Genomic DNA, 17,109 nt, shown 5'->3' on the forward strand with positions numbered 1-17,109 from the left:
CCATGCCTCCTTCAATCCTCCACACAGAATAACACGTCCCCCGTCCCCTTACTATGGCCTTGCTAAGTTCCCAGGGCTGTGCTAAGGCCCCTGCCTCTTTCCATGCCCACTTGACCTTGACCGAGACAGGAAGTTGGCCCGGCTGCCCAGGACAGGCCATCTGGGGGCTGAGCCTGCCTCTTCGGTGTATCTCATACATTTTCTCTTGTGCCGTGCTCAGCCCCCGGGATGTGGGGCAAGTCAGCACGTGTGCCCTCACCCAGGGGAGCCTGTCCCTGTCGTTCTTCTGTCAGGTCCCTTCCAAACTCTCTCTGGGGGATTTTCTTGTTGCCCCCACCAGGGCTTTGGGAGGCTGGGAAACGTCCTGCCCCACCCCAGCCGCTGCTTGGAATCCAGAAGGAATCCTTTCCAGACCCTGGGAGAGAAGGCGGGATGGAGTGCGGTGGGGAGTCAGGGTTCACACCCACATCTGTTCTTTCCTCAGATTTCAATCCACATAGAATCACCCGGTGCTGCTGCTGCTTAAAATCCGAGGCACTACCTCCTCTCAGTTAGGGGCTTGGTTGAAAGCTTCTGGTGCTGTGCCTGGTGTCATAGATGTCTGAGCTCAGGAGATCTTCAAAAACCACTCTGCAACTAGGGCGCCTGGGTAGCTCAGTGGGTTAAGCCTCTGCCTTCGGCTCAGGTCATGATCTTGGGGTCCTGGGATTGAGGCCTGAGTCAGGCTCTCTGCTCAGCAGGGAGCCTGCTTCCCCTTCTCTCTCTGCCTGCCTCTCTGCCTACTTGTGATCTTTCTCTCTCTGTCATATAAATAAATAAAATTTAAAAACAGAACAAAACAAAACAAAAACCACTCTGAGGGTTCAGCCAGGGCTTCCCAACAGTAGTGTCAAGCACAGAGTACCCTCGGGTCTTGGGTTCAAAGGTAGATTTTGACGCTAAAGGTCTGGGGTGAGATCTTGAGCTGCTGCTTCTCTACAAAGCTGCCCGGGGATGCTGATGATATTAGTCCCTGACCTCACTTTAAGAAGCAAGGAGGTTGGTCCAGTTACCACTCCTCATTACACAGATGAGCCAACTGGGGCTCAAAGGCCAATCCCTGGAGGTAGCAGAGCTAGACAGAGCTCCCAGACAGTACCTTGCCCTGGAGGCCTGATGATGGATGAGACGCCAGGGTAATATTGGGTAATATTTGGAAGGGGCAACCCAGCTCCTCTTATCACTCCCTGGAAGGCTTTCCCAAGTAGCCAGAGCTGGGGACCGTGCCAAGGTCAGCGAGGCAGGAAGGGGAGGCGCCGGGTTTGTCTGCACCCGAACGTGGGCGTGGTGCCGGGACAGTGCCGGGTGCGAGATGGATGGTGAACCCCACCTCCAGAGGATTCTAGTGCTCAGGGTTGAAGCATGAAGTCTTCGCCCTGTGTTGTCTCTGCCTGGCCCTCTGGCCGGGTAGCGGGGCAGACCCATTTCAGAGCAGGCTGCTTGTGCCAGGCTTGCCCCCTGCCCCTCGCCAAGCTACATCTCTGCTTTCCTATCCCTTAATGAGCCACCCTGGCCCGGGCAGATGCATTCTGCCCTCCCCTAACCCCTCCTCAAGGATGGTCCTGCTTGTGTTCCTGTGGGAGCCCTGGGTGTGCAGCCCGAAGCCAAGGACCCATCTTGCCAGAGTGCAGCTACCTGTTATCTGTGAACACAGAAGCATCACACGACGGGCCCGAGTGTGAAACTGTCAGAAAATCAATCTGTCTACAGTCTTGTCACAAAACCGTCTGTGGGTCAAAATGTCGTTGTGTCGTCAAGGGTGTGCAATTGCAGAAGAAACGGTCTGGCCTTGTCCTATGTTTAAAACAGTCACAACGTTGTCAAGTAGACGCAGTTACCCCCCACCCCCACAAAAAAAATCTTGAGAAAACAGTTTCTTTTCTTTTCCAGCAACAGACACAGGTTCGCTGTGGGAGAAGCCCTGAACAAGCTGCTGAAATACCCTGTGCCTGAGTTTCTTCTGTTTTTAACTCACATGGCTGTTGCGGGGCGGGGGAGGGTGGTTGTCAAATGCCTTATGCTCAAAGCGGGGCAGAGCAGGTGCTCAGGAAACTCACGGCCCCTCCCCCACTCCCCGTGAACGGCATGTCTCTGCAGCACGCATGTCTCTGGCATGTTTCCTCCCAGCTATAGCCCTACACCTGGCACAGCAGGTGCCTGGTATACAGTAGATGCTCAGTGAGGACTTGTAAGCTGGGAGTGGACTTAGACAGTTTCTGGCTTCTTTCAGTTCTGGGTCTCTGCGGTTTGCTGTGTGACCTTGGGCAGGTCTCTTTCTTCTCTGATCCTCTCCAAACCTACTTGGCTGCCGTGAAGTACTCTGAGACCCATGTATACAGTACCTGGTGGTGCTTGGCTTGAGTTGGCTGCTTATTACCACTCCCTCCCCTGGGGCGCTTTTGATTCCCCATTGCTCTTTATCTGTGAAGGACTCTTCTGCTCTTTGAGAGGCTATACAGCTCTGGCCCAGTGGAGGATGTTTGCAGCAGTTAGGACCCTGCTGGGACTCCTCCAGCCAATCTGGAGACCCAGTGCAGCATGGGAGGGGGGCCATGCCCACTGGCTAAACCCGGAGGCTCCCACAAGCTTTGAGGAAGATATAAGGGCCAGGATACCCGGGAAGGTAGTGGAAACTTTCATTTTTTTAAAGTATTTAAATTCAACTAGCCAACATACAGCACATCCTTAGTTTTGGATTCGGGAGAAACTTCCTAAGAGGAACTGGAAAGCCCAGATTCTGAAAGTTAATCTGAGGAGGGTACCAGGTTTGAGAGCTCTACCTACAACCTCCTTTCCTTTGTCCTGTGAAAGTCCTGTGACTGACAGAGCCCAGCGCTAGGGACGAGGACGGTGGTACCTGTCTCGGGGTGGACTTAGACTCCTTGTATGATCTTGGCAGAGTTCCTCATCGCCCCATGCCTCAGTTTCCCCAGCAGGAAAACAAAAGATGGGGCTTGATAAAGGACTTAAAATATTTTCAGCCACGGAAGCCTTCTTTTTTTCGTAACGAGATGGGATATGGATGCTGAGTTAATAGGACAGGTAAGGATGGAGCTGCTTTGGCTGAAACCTGGCTGGGTATGAGGATGAGGATCTTGAGCCTGATCCTTTTTGTTCCCATCCCCCACTTCCGGAGGCAGCCCTCAGGGCTTGGAGCATCTCTAATGACCTTCAAGCCCCAAAGGCCCACAGTGCCAATGGCAGGAGGAGCAGCGGCAGAGCCGTTAGCAGCACTGGCTGGAGACAGACAGCCTGGGTTTAAGCTTCCACCTAACTTCTGTGAGCCTCAGTTTCCCCATCTGTAAAATGGGATACTACCTGTCTTTTTATGTTGTTGTGAAGGTGCAGTTCATTGGCGTTTGACACAATTAGAACAGGGTCTAGCAGACGGTAGGTATGAGCGGTGTGGAGCGCCTATATGGCCGGACTCTGTCACAACAACCCTATGAGGTATCCTCTTAAAACAAAGAAGTTAAGGCACAGAGAGGGTAGGTAAGTTGCCCAGGATCACACAGCTGATAAGTGGCAAGCTTAGGTTTAAAGCCAGGTGGTCTTAAGAACTGGTGGTTTTTATTAAGTATTAGGGAGACTCTAGCCCTCAGAATAGGCCCAACATAAATATCCTCCTCGCCTCATAAAATGAAGCCCAAGGAAGCGTTGGGTATATGATCGGTGCTCAGCACGGAGAAATCCTGGGGCTCCACTGCCAGTAAGCATCAGGGAAGGCGACCAGGTCTAAAAGTCAGGGCTAGTCCTCATGCGAAACCCTGTCACTGTTCAGGGATAACCCCAGCTCCTCTCAGCCAGGACCCTGGGGACCAGGAGGCTCTGAGGGGTGACAGAATCAGGAATCCAGGGGACCTCCAGGCATGGACTAAGTGTCTGCACAGATCTGATTGTGGATCTGGCCTCTTCTCACAGGCTCCCTTCCCCTCTCAAATCCCAGCAAAGGGAGAGAGCCCCAGATGTGGACTCTTGTCCCAGATCTTTGGACCCTAGGGCAAAGGGAGGACAGGTCCTCCCTGTCTCTGAGCCTCAGTTTCTCCATCTGTCAAAACCCACTGTGGTTAAGGGTCCAATATTCATGATCTATCCACCCGTTGGGCAGGAATTTCTTGAATACCCGCAATGTGCCAGGCCCTTTTCTAACCTCCAGGAACATGAGGGTGAAAACAAGAAGCAAAAAAAAAAAAAAAAAAAACAAACAAAAAAAAAACCTTCTTATTTGCTTTCATTTGATTTATTAGACAAAAATCAAAAGACAAATCCCAGACCCACTGAAACTTTTAGAAAGATGCACAACATGGTTCTAGTTGAAAGGTAAATTTCCCAGGCTCTCTGTCTTTTTTAGCCCTCCTCCCAGGTCCAGGCACCCCGCTGGGTACAAGGGTGCTCTGTAAATGTTTGTTGAATGATTGAATGAACAGGACTTATCTTGCAGTGCCCAAATTGGTGACAAAGGGTGGAAACAGTCTCTGAGTCCTCCCTGTCCCTGCCACAATGTTTTAAAGAGAGCTGCCTCATGAGTATGAAACTGGGGCTTGGTAGCTGGCTCCAGGGCTTAGTGTGGGGAGGGGGCAATGATCTTTGCATCCCCTATCTTCTCCCCCACCCCACCCCCTGCCTCTGCAGCCTGTGTAAATGGATTTCTGAAAAAGATCCCCCCAAAACTGTCCCACAGGGTCTGGGGCAGGGCTGAGCACTTCCCCACCTCCCTAAACCCAGCTGGAGTGGCAAGAGAATCACTCATCCTTTAGAGGGGACCCAAAGACCATGGAAATGGCATTTCATCCTGATGGATACACATCCCGAGGTTTGGGATCAGACAACCCTGCTCTCAAATGCCAGCTCCAAGCTTCTGAGACATTTAACCTCAGTCTGCTCACTTGTAAAATGGAGACAATCACCCACTCACTGGAAAATGTGTTCCCTCCTATCAAGAGACTTTCCTCTCTCTGCCAGGCACTGTTCTAGGCACAAGCACATCAGTGAATAAGAGGGTCTTCCCCTCATGAAGTCTGCAGCCAGAAGGAGAGAGCGATTATTTGTGGTAGTGACCAGGAGTGAACAAAAGTTAGGAGAGGTATTCCTGCATAGGGACCAGCAAGCACGGAGGGCCAGAGGCTGGAAAGAGCTTGTTTTGGAAGAGGGTAGTGGTCAGGGGAGAGCCATGGCAGGTGAGGTCGGACAGGCGGATGGGCCAGCCCAGGTGCGTGGGCTCAGAAGCAGTTTGCATGGTGCTGGATCTTCCTAGAAGCAGGTCTGCCTGGGCTCCAGCAGGTGCTGACGGGGAGGGGGCATGGTCATCCAGGTGTTCTGGACGAGGCTGGCAGCTGTGGAAGCAGGCGGGGGGACAGGCAAGCTCTGCCTGTGGGCTACTACAAGGTAAGTGGCCCAGTCCTGGCGTGGCGCATGTAGGGGCTTACAGATCCGCTATTCAGTCTCAGATCTAAAGAGACCTAATCTGAGAATCCCAGGATGGGATCGACCCCACAGCCTCCCCGTAAATGCCAAATTGCTTCCGCTTCCCCTTGCCATCACTTCCGGTTGGGCCTCCTTGCCCTCCTGTTGCTCTTGACTTCCACGGGCCACCAGGACCAGGTCCCTGTCCTGGGTCCCCTCTGGTTGTGAAGCAGCCTTGCCCTCCAGTTGTGCTCCCTGCCTCTGCCACCCACGCCCTACCCTCCAGATGCTGTGAACCTGAGGCCCCGCCATGGTGGCTTCCTAAGCTGGATCCAAGTTGAGAATAGGTGGTGAGTCACAGTGACCATCTGCCTGGGCCAGGCCCCCAGACAAGCTGCCCAGGATTGGGAAATGGAGAGAGCGGAGACAGCGCCAGGTGGAGGTGGGAGCCCAGGTCACACACCCAAGGATTTGCCACCTTGACCTAGGAAGGCCCTTTGACCTCTCTGAGCCTCAGTGTCTCGCCTGCAAAATAGAATGATGCTATCGAAGGTTTGTCTGGAGGGTAAATGGGGTTGATAACCCACAGAGTACCTGGCCGTGTGCTGGCATATATGACAAAAGCAGTCACCAAGCGGGAGCCAGACTTTGCCTTATGCTCTGCCCTGGGTTTTAGCTAACCAATTCCTGGCACAGCGAAAAGGAGCTCTTGGGAGCCCCAGCTGGGATTCCAACCCGGACTCTGTGAGGGCGGTGGGAACCTGGGTAACTGACTTCCCCCATCTGGGTCCCATTTTCCCTTCTGTAAAATGGGTACCCATCTTCTAAGGTTGTAACGCACCCAACCTGGCCCATAGTGGTGCTCAATAAATGGTATGCAGCCAAGGGGCAGGGACTGAATGGAAGAAGAGGAAACAGGCACAGCATGTGGTGGGGGTGTAGGAGCACAGGGAAATGGGGAGGTTCATGATCTTGGCTCTAACCCTCTCCTGGCCCCGAGGCACCGTCTCTGCCAAACCGAAACCCAGGCTTGCACAGGCCTGAAAATTTAACAGCCACTGTCAGTGGGCCTCAGTTTCCTCATCTGCAAAATGGAACCATCCTTTTTGCCCAGTTAAAACCAGGACAAAGGTCTGGGACCAATATGGGTAGCGTGGAGCCAGAGGGGCTGGTCACTGTGAGTTCTGGCAGGTGCTGGAAGGGGCCAGGGCTGTGAGTGTGCAGAGCCTGGCTCATGTTGGCTGAGCCTCTCACCCTGGTCCTTGTGTTCGATCTTTCACACTCACCACAGCTCTGTAAGTCTGGGGTTACACATGCCCCATTTTCATGGAGGAGGAAACTGAGGCTCTGTGAGATAAAGTGGTAGACCCATGAGCTCACAGCGAGGAGGTGGGTGGAGGCAAACCTGACTCCAAGCTCTGGACTGCCGGGGATCCCACCTCCTGGATGGCCTCCCGGATGGCCTGTTGGCCACTCCCTGTGGACTCCTGCCCCGTGGCTCTCCAAAAGCAGACAAAAGCCCTTGAAAGTCGTATGTCCCTTAGGGCCCAAGGTCAACCACAGGGGGCTCTGAGCTGTTTGTGAGGACAGATAGGGGGAGACTGACTCCAGGAAGAAGGGAGGACCTTCAGGGTAGCCAGCTTTGCACACAAATGTCCTGGATGCTTGTATTCTTTCTTCTTTGGTGGTGGTGGGGGTGTAGGGTGTGGATGCCGGTGATCAGATGATCCACAAACTGTGACCTTGCAGCCAAAGCAGCCCTGGGAGAGCGGCAGCCTCGGGATGGGGCTGCTCAGCCCATGGCGAGGACTCTGAGCCCCACTGGGATGCCCTGCCAGCCAACTTCCCCATCTCCAGGGGCAGGGACTCCAGCTGCCATCTTTCCTCCTCATAGGAAGGAAGGGGGCCCACCACCTCCCTCAGTCCAGGGCCCCCAAGGTCTAACAGCAAGTGCCGGCTGTTGAGGACATGTCCTTGAGGACATTCAAGGACAAGAGTGAACAGAGAAGCACTACCTGCCATTGAGACTTCCAGAAATGTTTCTGGGAGAGGTCTTGGGCTGCTCTACCAGGACTGTCAGCATTGCCAAGGAGGCACGGCTCACAGGAAGGGTGGTCCACTGGAACGACGGAGAACCAGGGGCTCACACCCTTCTACCAAGACCTCTTATATGGACACTTTCTTTCTTTCTTTTTAAAGATTTTATTTTTAAGTCATCTCTATGCCTAGTGTAGGGCTCGAACTCACAACCCTGGGATCAAGAGTTGCACACTCCACTGACTGAGCCCTTCCAGGGCCCCTTATAAGGACATTTTCTAAGATCAAAAAGCCTAGACTGTAAGGCAGAAGAAAACCCCCACCCCCAAAAAGCTCATACGAGATTTGATCATGTGAACAGTATCCTAAGTAGAGATTTCTATTCTCTAAAGGACATACAAAGTTACCAGATGGGTGTCAGACTGAAGAAAAATATTTTCTAGGTCAAAACCAACAGGGGGTCAATATGTAGGTGGTAACACAAGGAAGTCCTATAAATTGACAAGAAAAATTCAGGAAACACAATAAAAAAGTGGACAAAATAAAAATAAAATATATTAAACATTTTAAAAAATGAAAATAAGGGGAATGAAAATCAGGTAAAAATAATTAAAATTGACAAAAATATTAAAGAAATAACATTTTAAAGTTAAAACAGTAAAAATTTTAGAAAAACAAAAGAGTAAAACTAAAACTGCATCTATAACATAAATTTAAATGCATTAAAATTATTTTTAATTACAATTAGACATTACAACTACTACTAATGAAAACCTAAAAAACAAAACGGAAGGGTTTACATAAAGTAAAAAAGAAAGAATTTTAAGTAAGTGAAACAAATTTAAGAATAAAATAAGAACTTGGCAATTCATAACAATTTAAAAAAAGAAAGAAAGGAAAATAAAATACAAAACAGGAGCAGGCTCTTACACGACCCCGTACTGATAATATGCTATGAATTAAGGAGTCTGATTGACTCAAATGCCTGCCAGAAGAGGGGCAGGGTGGAGGAGGAAGGAAAAGCATGTTCAAAAGACAGCATCTGACTGGGTTTTTCCAGCCTGCTGTGGGCAGAGGATAGGACGTCAGGCCCCACGATGGCCTCATCCACAAACAGCCATCACATCATTTATACGTTTAAAACACACCAGCACCACGAACACGTACCACACACAACCTTCCGTCCTCACTGCTGTCCTCTGAGGGCCGGTTTCACAGAGGAGGGAACAGAGGCTCAGAGAGGGTAATCCTGTGTCACAGTCACACAGCATTTAGGACCACTCTACCCTCTGAATCTGGGCTCCTGAGGACTTCCAAACACAGGCAGGGACAGGTCTGACATCAGGCTGGAATGTTCTGGATGCTAGCAAGAGCCAACCTCCCGTGGCGCATGAGGGTTACCACCATTAATTGAACACCTACTATCTCTCAGGTGGGGTACATGCATAATCTTGATCCTCAAGACAACTATATGATATAGATGCTCTGATCGTTCCCAAGGTGCTGACAGATGACACTGAGATTCGGTAATGGAATATTTTCATCCAAGCACGGCAGGAGCGGAGATGGGAGCTCAGCCCAGGCGTGTCACAGCCCAAATCCCACCTTCCTCGCCTGGTGCTGGAACTCTTGAGAGCTCCCCCTATTTGCTAGAAATGTCTTTTGCAAGTCAGCCAACGGAGGCACAGAAGGGAGAGATGATATGCCCAAGGTCACTCAGCTAGTGAATGGCAGAGCCCATGGCCTTCGTGACAGCCTGCTGGCCACCCCCTGCTCATGTGGGGCTTGCTAGAGACAGCCGTGCCCCTGTGCCAACACCAGGGCAGGCTCCGGAAGGGCAGCCGTGACATTCCTTCCCTGCGAGTCTCCACCCCTGCGGATGTGGGCACCGCTGTTGGGCTTCAGGGAAAGTGGAGGCTTCTGGCAAAAGTGAGTGGTTTGCCCCATGTGGTCTGGGTCCCCCAGGCATGGGAATGCCTTTCTTTTGAGCTGGTGAAACAGAACCCCCACCATAATGGCAGACTGGGGCCCCCAGTGGGGACCACAGAGAAGGGGGTCCTGTGAATCATGTGGTGTGATTCCAAGAAATCATCCCAGGGCAGGTGGTGGTGGCCCAGTCTGCCACAGTCATGCCCAAAAGGAGGGCCTCACCCATCCGTGATGGGAACCAGATCATTCCCTGTGGGACCTGGAGGGATCCCCGGGTTGGGGCTGAAAGGCATTTGTCTGAATGGCACCGCTGGCTGCACAGGCCAAGAAAGGAGGCTCCAGCCCATGGAGACCTGGAGGCACATCTCAGCCTCTCCCCATCCTGGCTCTGTGCCCTTGGCAAGTCAATTGCCCTCTCGGAGCTTGGAAGGCCTCCACTGTAGAATAAATAGGGTCACACCACCTCCTGGGCTATTCTGTGGCTAAACTGGGAGAAGGCCTGGCGGGGTAGTTATGCACCCTCCTTTGGAATTAATTGTCTGGGTTTAAATCCTGGTTTTGCCAAACTTACTTTGCCAAGCTAGTGGACTGAAGTATATGAAATTGCTAATATTTGGGCTGTTTTTGACCTATAAAAATGGCAATTTCATACTCTTCAACTAACACCCCCTTCTCTTAAATCAGTTTCCTCCACTCTAAAATATGGATCATAGTCCTCACAGCAACCTATGAGGATTAAGTAAGGCTGGGGAGATAACTGAGCTCAGTAGAGCTCGGGCTCTGAGACCAGGCAGGATTTGAACCTGGGCTGTGTGACCTTGGGCAAGTTAATTAACCTCTCTGTGCCTCAGTCTTCTCATCTGTGGAACGGGGATAATAATAGGACCTGTCTCATAGGTTTATTAAGAAAATTTAACCAGTTCATACATATAAAGTATTTAGAACAGTGCCTGATGTTGTTAAATAAAATAAAATAACAGGTAACAACATCTGGCATAGAGTAAACGTTTGACAGTAAAACCAAATCAAAAACAGACTTTTAAAAACCTTGGATGCCAGCGAAAGTTCAGTATTTTTAAAGAAAAAAAAATGTATGTTTTTAGGAACATGTACGTGTGTGGAAATGCACATGAAGGGCCTGGTCCTGGGTATCCACCATGCCCAGGGCCTCCTGTGTCCGGCCAGGGTCCACAGCCTGCCGTTCTAAGAGAAGGATGAGCCTCAAGACTGTGATGGCTCCAGTCTGGCCCGGGGCCTCAGCCGGCTCCTGCTCATGGAAGCACACAGCCAAGCCATGGAGCCTGTGAGGCACACAGGTCACTCCAGGGGCCCGTTGGAGGCTCTCAAGCCCAGGCTGGCCTCTTGTGGTGATGGGCGCCGGATCCCGGGGGTGGGGGTGGGGTGAGGTGTTTCCCTGCTTGAACCTCCATTCACACAAGTCTTGGTTTCAAAAGTCTCAACTGGCCTTTTCAGCCCTAGCATTCCATTATTCTATAAAAAAAGGAAAGTGGAACCCTTCCGCAAAGTGTAAAGTGCTGTGTGAACCACAGGGCGGTTCATGGTGTTGCGTGGGTTTTCCAGAGAAGTCTGTAGTAGGCAGGATTTGCTCCTGTGGGTCTGGAACCTGGAAGATCCAGGCCACACATCTGTTTCCTATGTGACGTGGGACAAATCACGTCCCTTCTCTGAACCAGCCTTCCTTTTCTGGAAAGGCATAGGGAGCAACCATGCTGGCCCAGCAGGATCAGTGAGAAAGGCTCCCACGATGTCTGGGGCTCACCAGCTGCTCAGGAGTGTCTGATGACAGACACAGACACAATCATTGCTCTGTCTTCTGGGGCTACAAGCCACATGCCTTTAGAAGGACAAGGCCACCAATTCACGTCCACCAAAAATAAGCATACAGCTTGCACAATGTGTCAGGGACCATTGCTGCTCATTGAGGCAATCTGGTGTCGCAGGTGGAACTCTGCAGCGGGGCTCCCTGGGTTCACAGGCCATCTGTTCTGGGACCCATGGGGCCTTAGTGTCCCCATCTGTGATATAGGGACCTCCTGGAACCTGTCTCTGAGAGATTTACAAAGACTGTACTGGGCTCAGCTGATCCGACAGCCTCCACACTTCCTTGACGGCGGTAAAAATTCCTGTATTATATCAGTTCACACACAACATTCTGAAAACACACATCAGTACAAACACTCACATGCTCTCACACCCAACTCTGTGCACACACACGAGCATGCACACTCGCTTCCTCGTACACACACTCAACCTGTACGTGTAAATGGAAACACACGTCTCAAAGTAATATTTAATCTTAATACTTGCAATACGTTCTGATATTTTCTAAAAAGGAGGTTAGCTATCTCTAGCCTCTGGGCCAAATCGGGCCCTTGGCCTCTTCATATGGCCTGTGAACTGAGGAGGGTTTCCAACAACAGCAACAAAGAAGAGTATGGGACATGGCATTGGTGGCCCGTAAAGCCGGAAGTATTTACTGTCTGGCCCTCTACAAAGAAAGTTTGCTGACACCACCACCACCCCCATATTTTCTATCCTACACTGTCATGTTCTGTTCGGCTGCACTGTACTCCACTTCGTTCACTGTTCAGCTGTACTTCCTAAATTAATTCCCTGATCTTGCAGATGGGTTGCAAACCTCAGTTTGAAAACTGTGCATTCATACCAGAGTCTGTTTTCTCACTAGACGGAAAAATGGGTGAATAAACAGTGAACTGATTGACGGACACAAAGACACAGGAGAAGAAAACAGGTAAGGTAACCTTAGCCAAGCAATGTCCCCTTGTTGAGTGTCAGATGGCTCAGCTGAGACCAGGAACACCCCAGACCTGCCACTGAAGGCTGTGTTGAGGGGCAGTGGGGTCCTGTCTGTGTCTGTCTTCCTGACGGGTCTGTAATTGACATCTCAAGGAGACACCGAGCCCTCTGACAGACGGGGATGGCAGAGCACATCTCTACCGTCCTTGTCAATACCTAGACCAGAGCCTGGCCTGGAGAAGGGGCTCAGGGAGTATTTCTTTGGGATAAAGGTGACATGCCAGTGGCATCCAAGGCCCCTCTGTGACTGGATTCTCACCCTGTCTGCAGTTGGACCTCTCTTCCTCTGGCCACACAACCCCTTTTCCACCTGACCAGACCCTCCCTTTCTCCTGCTAGAGTCCCCAGCCCTGTCCCTGCTCCCACCTCTCCTGACAAAATCCCTGTGATGAGGCCCCTCTCAGATGCCATCACCCTTGCAGCCCCTGGCAAGTCATCAACAGGACCCATGTATATTTCTACGCACAGGCTCTGGAGCTTCCAAGACGCTGGGTCCCTGGTCCCAAAGTTCCTGGACAGGTCAGTGGACTTTCTGAGCCTCTGTTCCCTTGTCTGGGAAATGGGTGTCCACTAGGCAGTGTGATAGCGAGGATTCCCACAGTGCAGAACCCCTGGCACGTGGCCAGCCCTCGCTAAGTGGCCTCAAGTCTCTCCTTTGGTGACTGGGTGGGGGCTGAGTGGTTCCCATCCCTGCAGAGGGAGCTGGGTTCCCCCAAGGATGGGGGATGTGTGAGATGAAAGCAGCATCTCCTTCAAGCCCAAGTTTGGCTCCAGAACTGGCTGCAGAGCGAGAGGGCATGGGATCAGAGATAAGTTTACTGAGTGCCAAACATACTGCTTTCCTTTTCTCAAGCAGACCTATTTTATGAAGAAACCCAGGCCCTAAGGGGCAAAAATGACTTGCATTCTGCTGGTAGCCTTCTACTGACATGCAGTGCCTTTCCCGAACCCTCTGGGTATGGGTAACACCCCTTACTCCATCCGTTAGCAGCTGGTTCCCCTTCCAGAGCTGCCTCTGATGGGTGTCTTTACCTGGTGTCACCTGGAAGCCGTTAGCGAGGGAGATGCCCCTTGTTCTGGGCCCGGCCCTGGCCCAGCCCTGCAGACAAGAAGCCAGGATCCTTCCCCATTTCTGCCACTGCCTCAGGCACCTGCTTGCTGGGTCTTAGCATCCCTGCTACACACAGGGGACAGGGGGACAGTGCTGCCTGCCCTGAGGTCCATGCGGGACTTTGCAGTTTATAAAGAATGATCATACTCATCCCACTCAAGGGAGCTGCGGCCACAGTCTTTTTATAGATGAAGAAAAAGAGACTCACTGAGGGGACAAGGGCAGAAGTGAGACTCAACGCACATAAAAGCCCCTTTGTCCCCAATCCAGAGAGCACCCTAGCCTGCTGTCAAATGGGAGGGAGAAGTGGTAGAATCTTTACAAAGCACCTACTGGGAAGTCTGTCACGGCCTGCCTTTTTTCTTGTTGCCTAAATGAAACTCTGTATCAGGGTTTGGGGGGTGCAGACTGGAGCTCCCTTACACTCCCTGACTGTCCCATTGCCCGGACACCCCAGCATGTCTCAAGAGAAATGTTTCCATCTGGTTCTGATTCATTTACACTTAATTAATCAACATGTTGTTTTGTAAGAGACACTTGAGATCCAAGAACCTTTCTCAAGCTTTTTCTTTCATTCTTTCTTGTCTTAGAAACAGAAAAATTAAAGAAAAAAAGAAGGAAAGAAACAGAAAAATTGGGTTTCATCGGAAAACAGTGACGCCAGGCTTGAGGAAGCACGGGTCTGCGGGTGCCAGGCCCCACGGGTGGCAGCTTGGGCTGGACAGCCGCTGGGCCTTGCAGAGCAGGCCGAAGACTGAGGCCCAGGACTCGGGGATGGAGTGGGGGTTGGGGAAGTCAGGGAAGGGGTATTCCTCCACCGTGGCAGCTGCTTAAGGGCAGGTCCTGGGTCTTTAGACCTTGGTGTCTGCAAGCTTTCCAGCTTTTGTTGAATGAACAGGTGAAAGGATGGATGATGGGTGACACCATGGCCAGGGCCTAGGTGTCTTCAGGACACAGTCTCCTTCTACAGTGACAGCAAAATGTCAAAGCCGCTAAGACCCTCAGGGATGTTGTGTGGAGTTTTCCAAACAGCTGTCTCATGAAAAATGGCCCTCTCCTGCATAATTACTTTGGGAAATGTCCTGCTGTCTAGCCCCACTGCTTTACCATGAATGCTCTGATAAGTCCTGCGGTGGAGAAATCTGCTAAACCCAGCATTTCTCAAACCTATTTGGCCAGGACTCCTAAGACCAGTTGCCGAATATGCTCTAGGAAGGGTTTTCCTATCCCTCCATCCACCCACCCAGAGCCAATGGGGAAACTGAGGGCGTTGGCAGGAGCATGGGAGTCCACTGTCGGTGAAAAGGGGCCCTGGGGTGGGAGTGAAATCCAAGGCTCTCTTCATTGCACCTGACTGATGAGTGGAGCTACAAGCCTCTCTCAGGAGATGCTGGAGGGGGCATGTTTATGTCCTATACACAAGACATCCATTACTGTGGGGAGGGGTGCCAAGAGCCCCTTTCCCAAACAGGGGCAGCATCGGGAGCAGTCATGTCCAACCTCTTCACCGAGCAACTGGGGATGGGGAGAGGGAGTGGAGGTTTTCTTTTTCTTTAATCTCTGTGTGTGTGTGTGTGTGGGGGGGGAAGTTGGTGTCTTTTTAGAGCTGTAAAGCATCTTAAAGATCTCCCCAACCAACTCCTCTTCAGATGCGGAAATGGAGATTCTGGGAAGGGGAAAGGGAAGGCCAACAGCTCAGGAGCCATCCTGACAGACACAGTGGGATTCCAGCCTGTGTTGCTACTTACCTGCTGTGCAACCTTGGACAAATCAGTTTTCCTCTCTGAATCCTCATCCAGATCATAAGCATCGCCCTGCCCGCCCTCCCCCCAACCCCTGTGAGGCTGTTGTGAGTAGCCAGGGACACCACACACGGGAAATGACGATGACTGGTACCGACAAGTGCCCCTAGGAGCCCGTGTACTTGGCTACTCACTTAACAAACATACACATTCAGTCTTGCCCACAGCTGCCTGTGAGTCCAATGTTCCAGATTATCATTCCTTTTGTTAAAGGGGAGTCAATGAGGAGAAAGTTTTTATTTTTGTTTCTTCTGTTTGAAAACTGAGAAAAATCTCAGAGATATTCTAAAAGACTGTCGGATGGGTAAACCCAGGCTCAGAGAGGCAAAGTGACTTCCCCAAGGCCACTCAGCTGGTCATTGGGGAAGACACCGTCCAAGGGCCATTCACGGAGGAACATTCCCACAAAGTCCCAAACCTGCCCCAGTTCCCCTGAAGCCAACCCACTGCTTAGACCCCTGGGTCCCTCCATCCAGTCACAACAGGGATGGGAGCTCTTTGGGTCGGTCACCCCCACCCAATCCCACTTCCCCATTTTCCCAAAGTCCCTCTCTGCTTCCTGCTCCACTCCAGGAGTAACTGTGTCCATGCAGGGCTTTTCACTCAAACGAACTAGAAGCTTCTAGAAGGCAGACTCTCTTTCTTATTCCCATGTAGCCTTGTTCGGACCTCGCAGGACAGCTTAGCAAAGTTCCCTAACCTGTAAAGCCTTGGCATCCAGCTGACATAGGAAGTGGTAGGGATTCCCTTAATGAGAGAAAACCTTGGCACAGTGGTTGGGATTCCAAGGTTGCCTCTCAGACTGGTACCAGCTCAGGAGACTTGCTCCCCTGCTCATCCTCCTCAGCCAGGTGGGCTCTGCCGACCCCCACTCTGCAGTAATGACCTCAAACGCACCTCTTGAGGACATTCTGACTCTCACAGTGAGCGACTGGGACATAGGACCCTATGGGCCCCAGGTACATTTCTAGTTTGACCTTGATTTACCTTCTGAATGTTCCCAGGAAGTCAAGATGGAAAAACTGGGGGGACTCTGGGGCTTCCGCTGGGTCATCTCAGAACAAATGGACTTGAATTCTGGTCTCAGGTCTCCCTGAATTCCCAAAGCTCATATCAGAGGGGGCCAGAGGGCCAGAGGGGGCCCACGAAGGAATACTGCCGCCCAGAAGGTGACAAGGTGAGTCAGGGTCAATGATGGGCCTGAGAATGGGCCATCTGGACTCCCAGCCCAACACTGTATATGTTTTCTTTCGGTTCAGCATGGATTCTTGGCATGGCTTCTAAGCCACTAATTCTGTCCCTTAGTCCCAGTGTCCTCTGACCTGGCACTTGGGGCCTCCTGTCTTTGCACAGAGCCACCCTCCTTCTCAGCAATGCTGCTACTATAGGGAGTGGGTCAGTGAGAGAGCCCTACCAGCCCTTCCTTCCTTGGAGAGCAAGCCAGCTTGCTAGACAGGTGCCCTGGGCCTCAGTCTACCTGTCTGTAAAGTGGGCCATTGGAGGTGTGAGTGGTCCATGGTGCCGGGACACCATGCTGATGTTCCAAGGGCCATCGCCCAGTTTGCCCCGCCGTGCACGCCCTGCCACCAGCCCGCTGCCCCTCGTACCTTGCTTCTTCCTTCGGCTCGCTGGGAGCATGTCCACGGCGTGGGCGAGGAGCAGCAACAGGCAGAGTGGCGCCCGCATCTGGGCAGCCTGGTCGGGGCTGGCGCGCGGGGCTTTCCCCGGAGGCCCGACGGCTGCTCCCGGCGCGCGGACACATCCGCGGGGCGAGGGCTCGATACCGCCGCCAGGCACGCGCCGTCCGCCCAGGGGCCGGCCGCCAGGTCGAGTGAGGGCGTCTGCGGAGCCGGGACACTGCCCTGGCTGGGAGGAGCCGGCGCGTGGGGCGGCGCGTTAACCCGCTCAGACTGCGCGCGCGGCGGGGGGCGGGGGTCGCCCGGCGGGGGT

The 17,109-nt window shown here is 52.2% G+C and overlaps 1 protein-coding gene across 1 annotated transcript in view; it reads right to left on the reverse strand.

Annotated features, from left to right (window-relative positions):
* Positions 1–16,963, reverse strand: part of RSPO4 (R-spondin 4) — a 29,834-nt gene extending 12,871 nt beyond the window's left edge. The window contains exon 1 of the mRNA XM_032353796.1: positions 16,767–16,963. Coding sequence (XP_032209687.1) covers positions 16,767–16,845 — 79 coding nt within the window. The 5' untranslated portion in view covers positions 16,846–16,963. The remainder of the gene's footprint in view (positions 1–16,766) is intronic.
* Positions 16,964–17,109: the final 146 nt, after the last annotated feature.

The sequence above is a fragment of the Mustela erminea genome, chromosome 7 (genome assembly GCF_009829155.1).
Source record: "Mustela erminea isolate mMusErm1 chromosome 7, mMusErm1.Pri, whole genome shotgun sequence".
Lineage (NCBI taxonomy): Eukaryota > Metazoa > Chordata > Mammalia > Carnivora > Mustelidae > Mustela > Mustela erminea.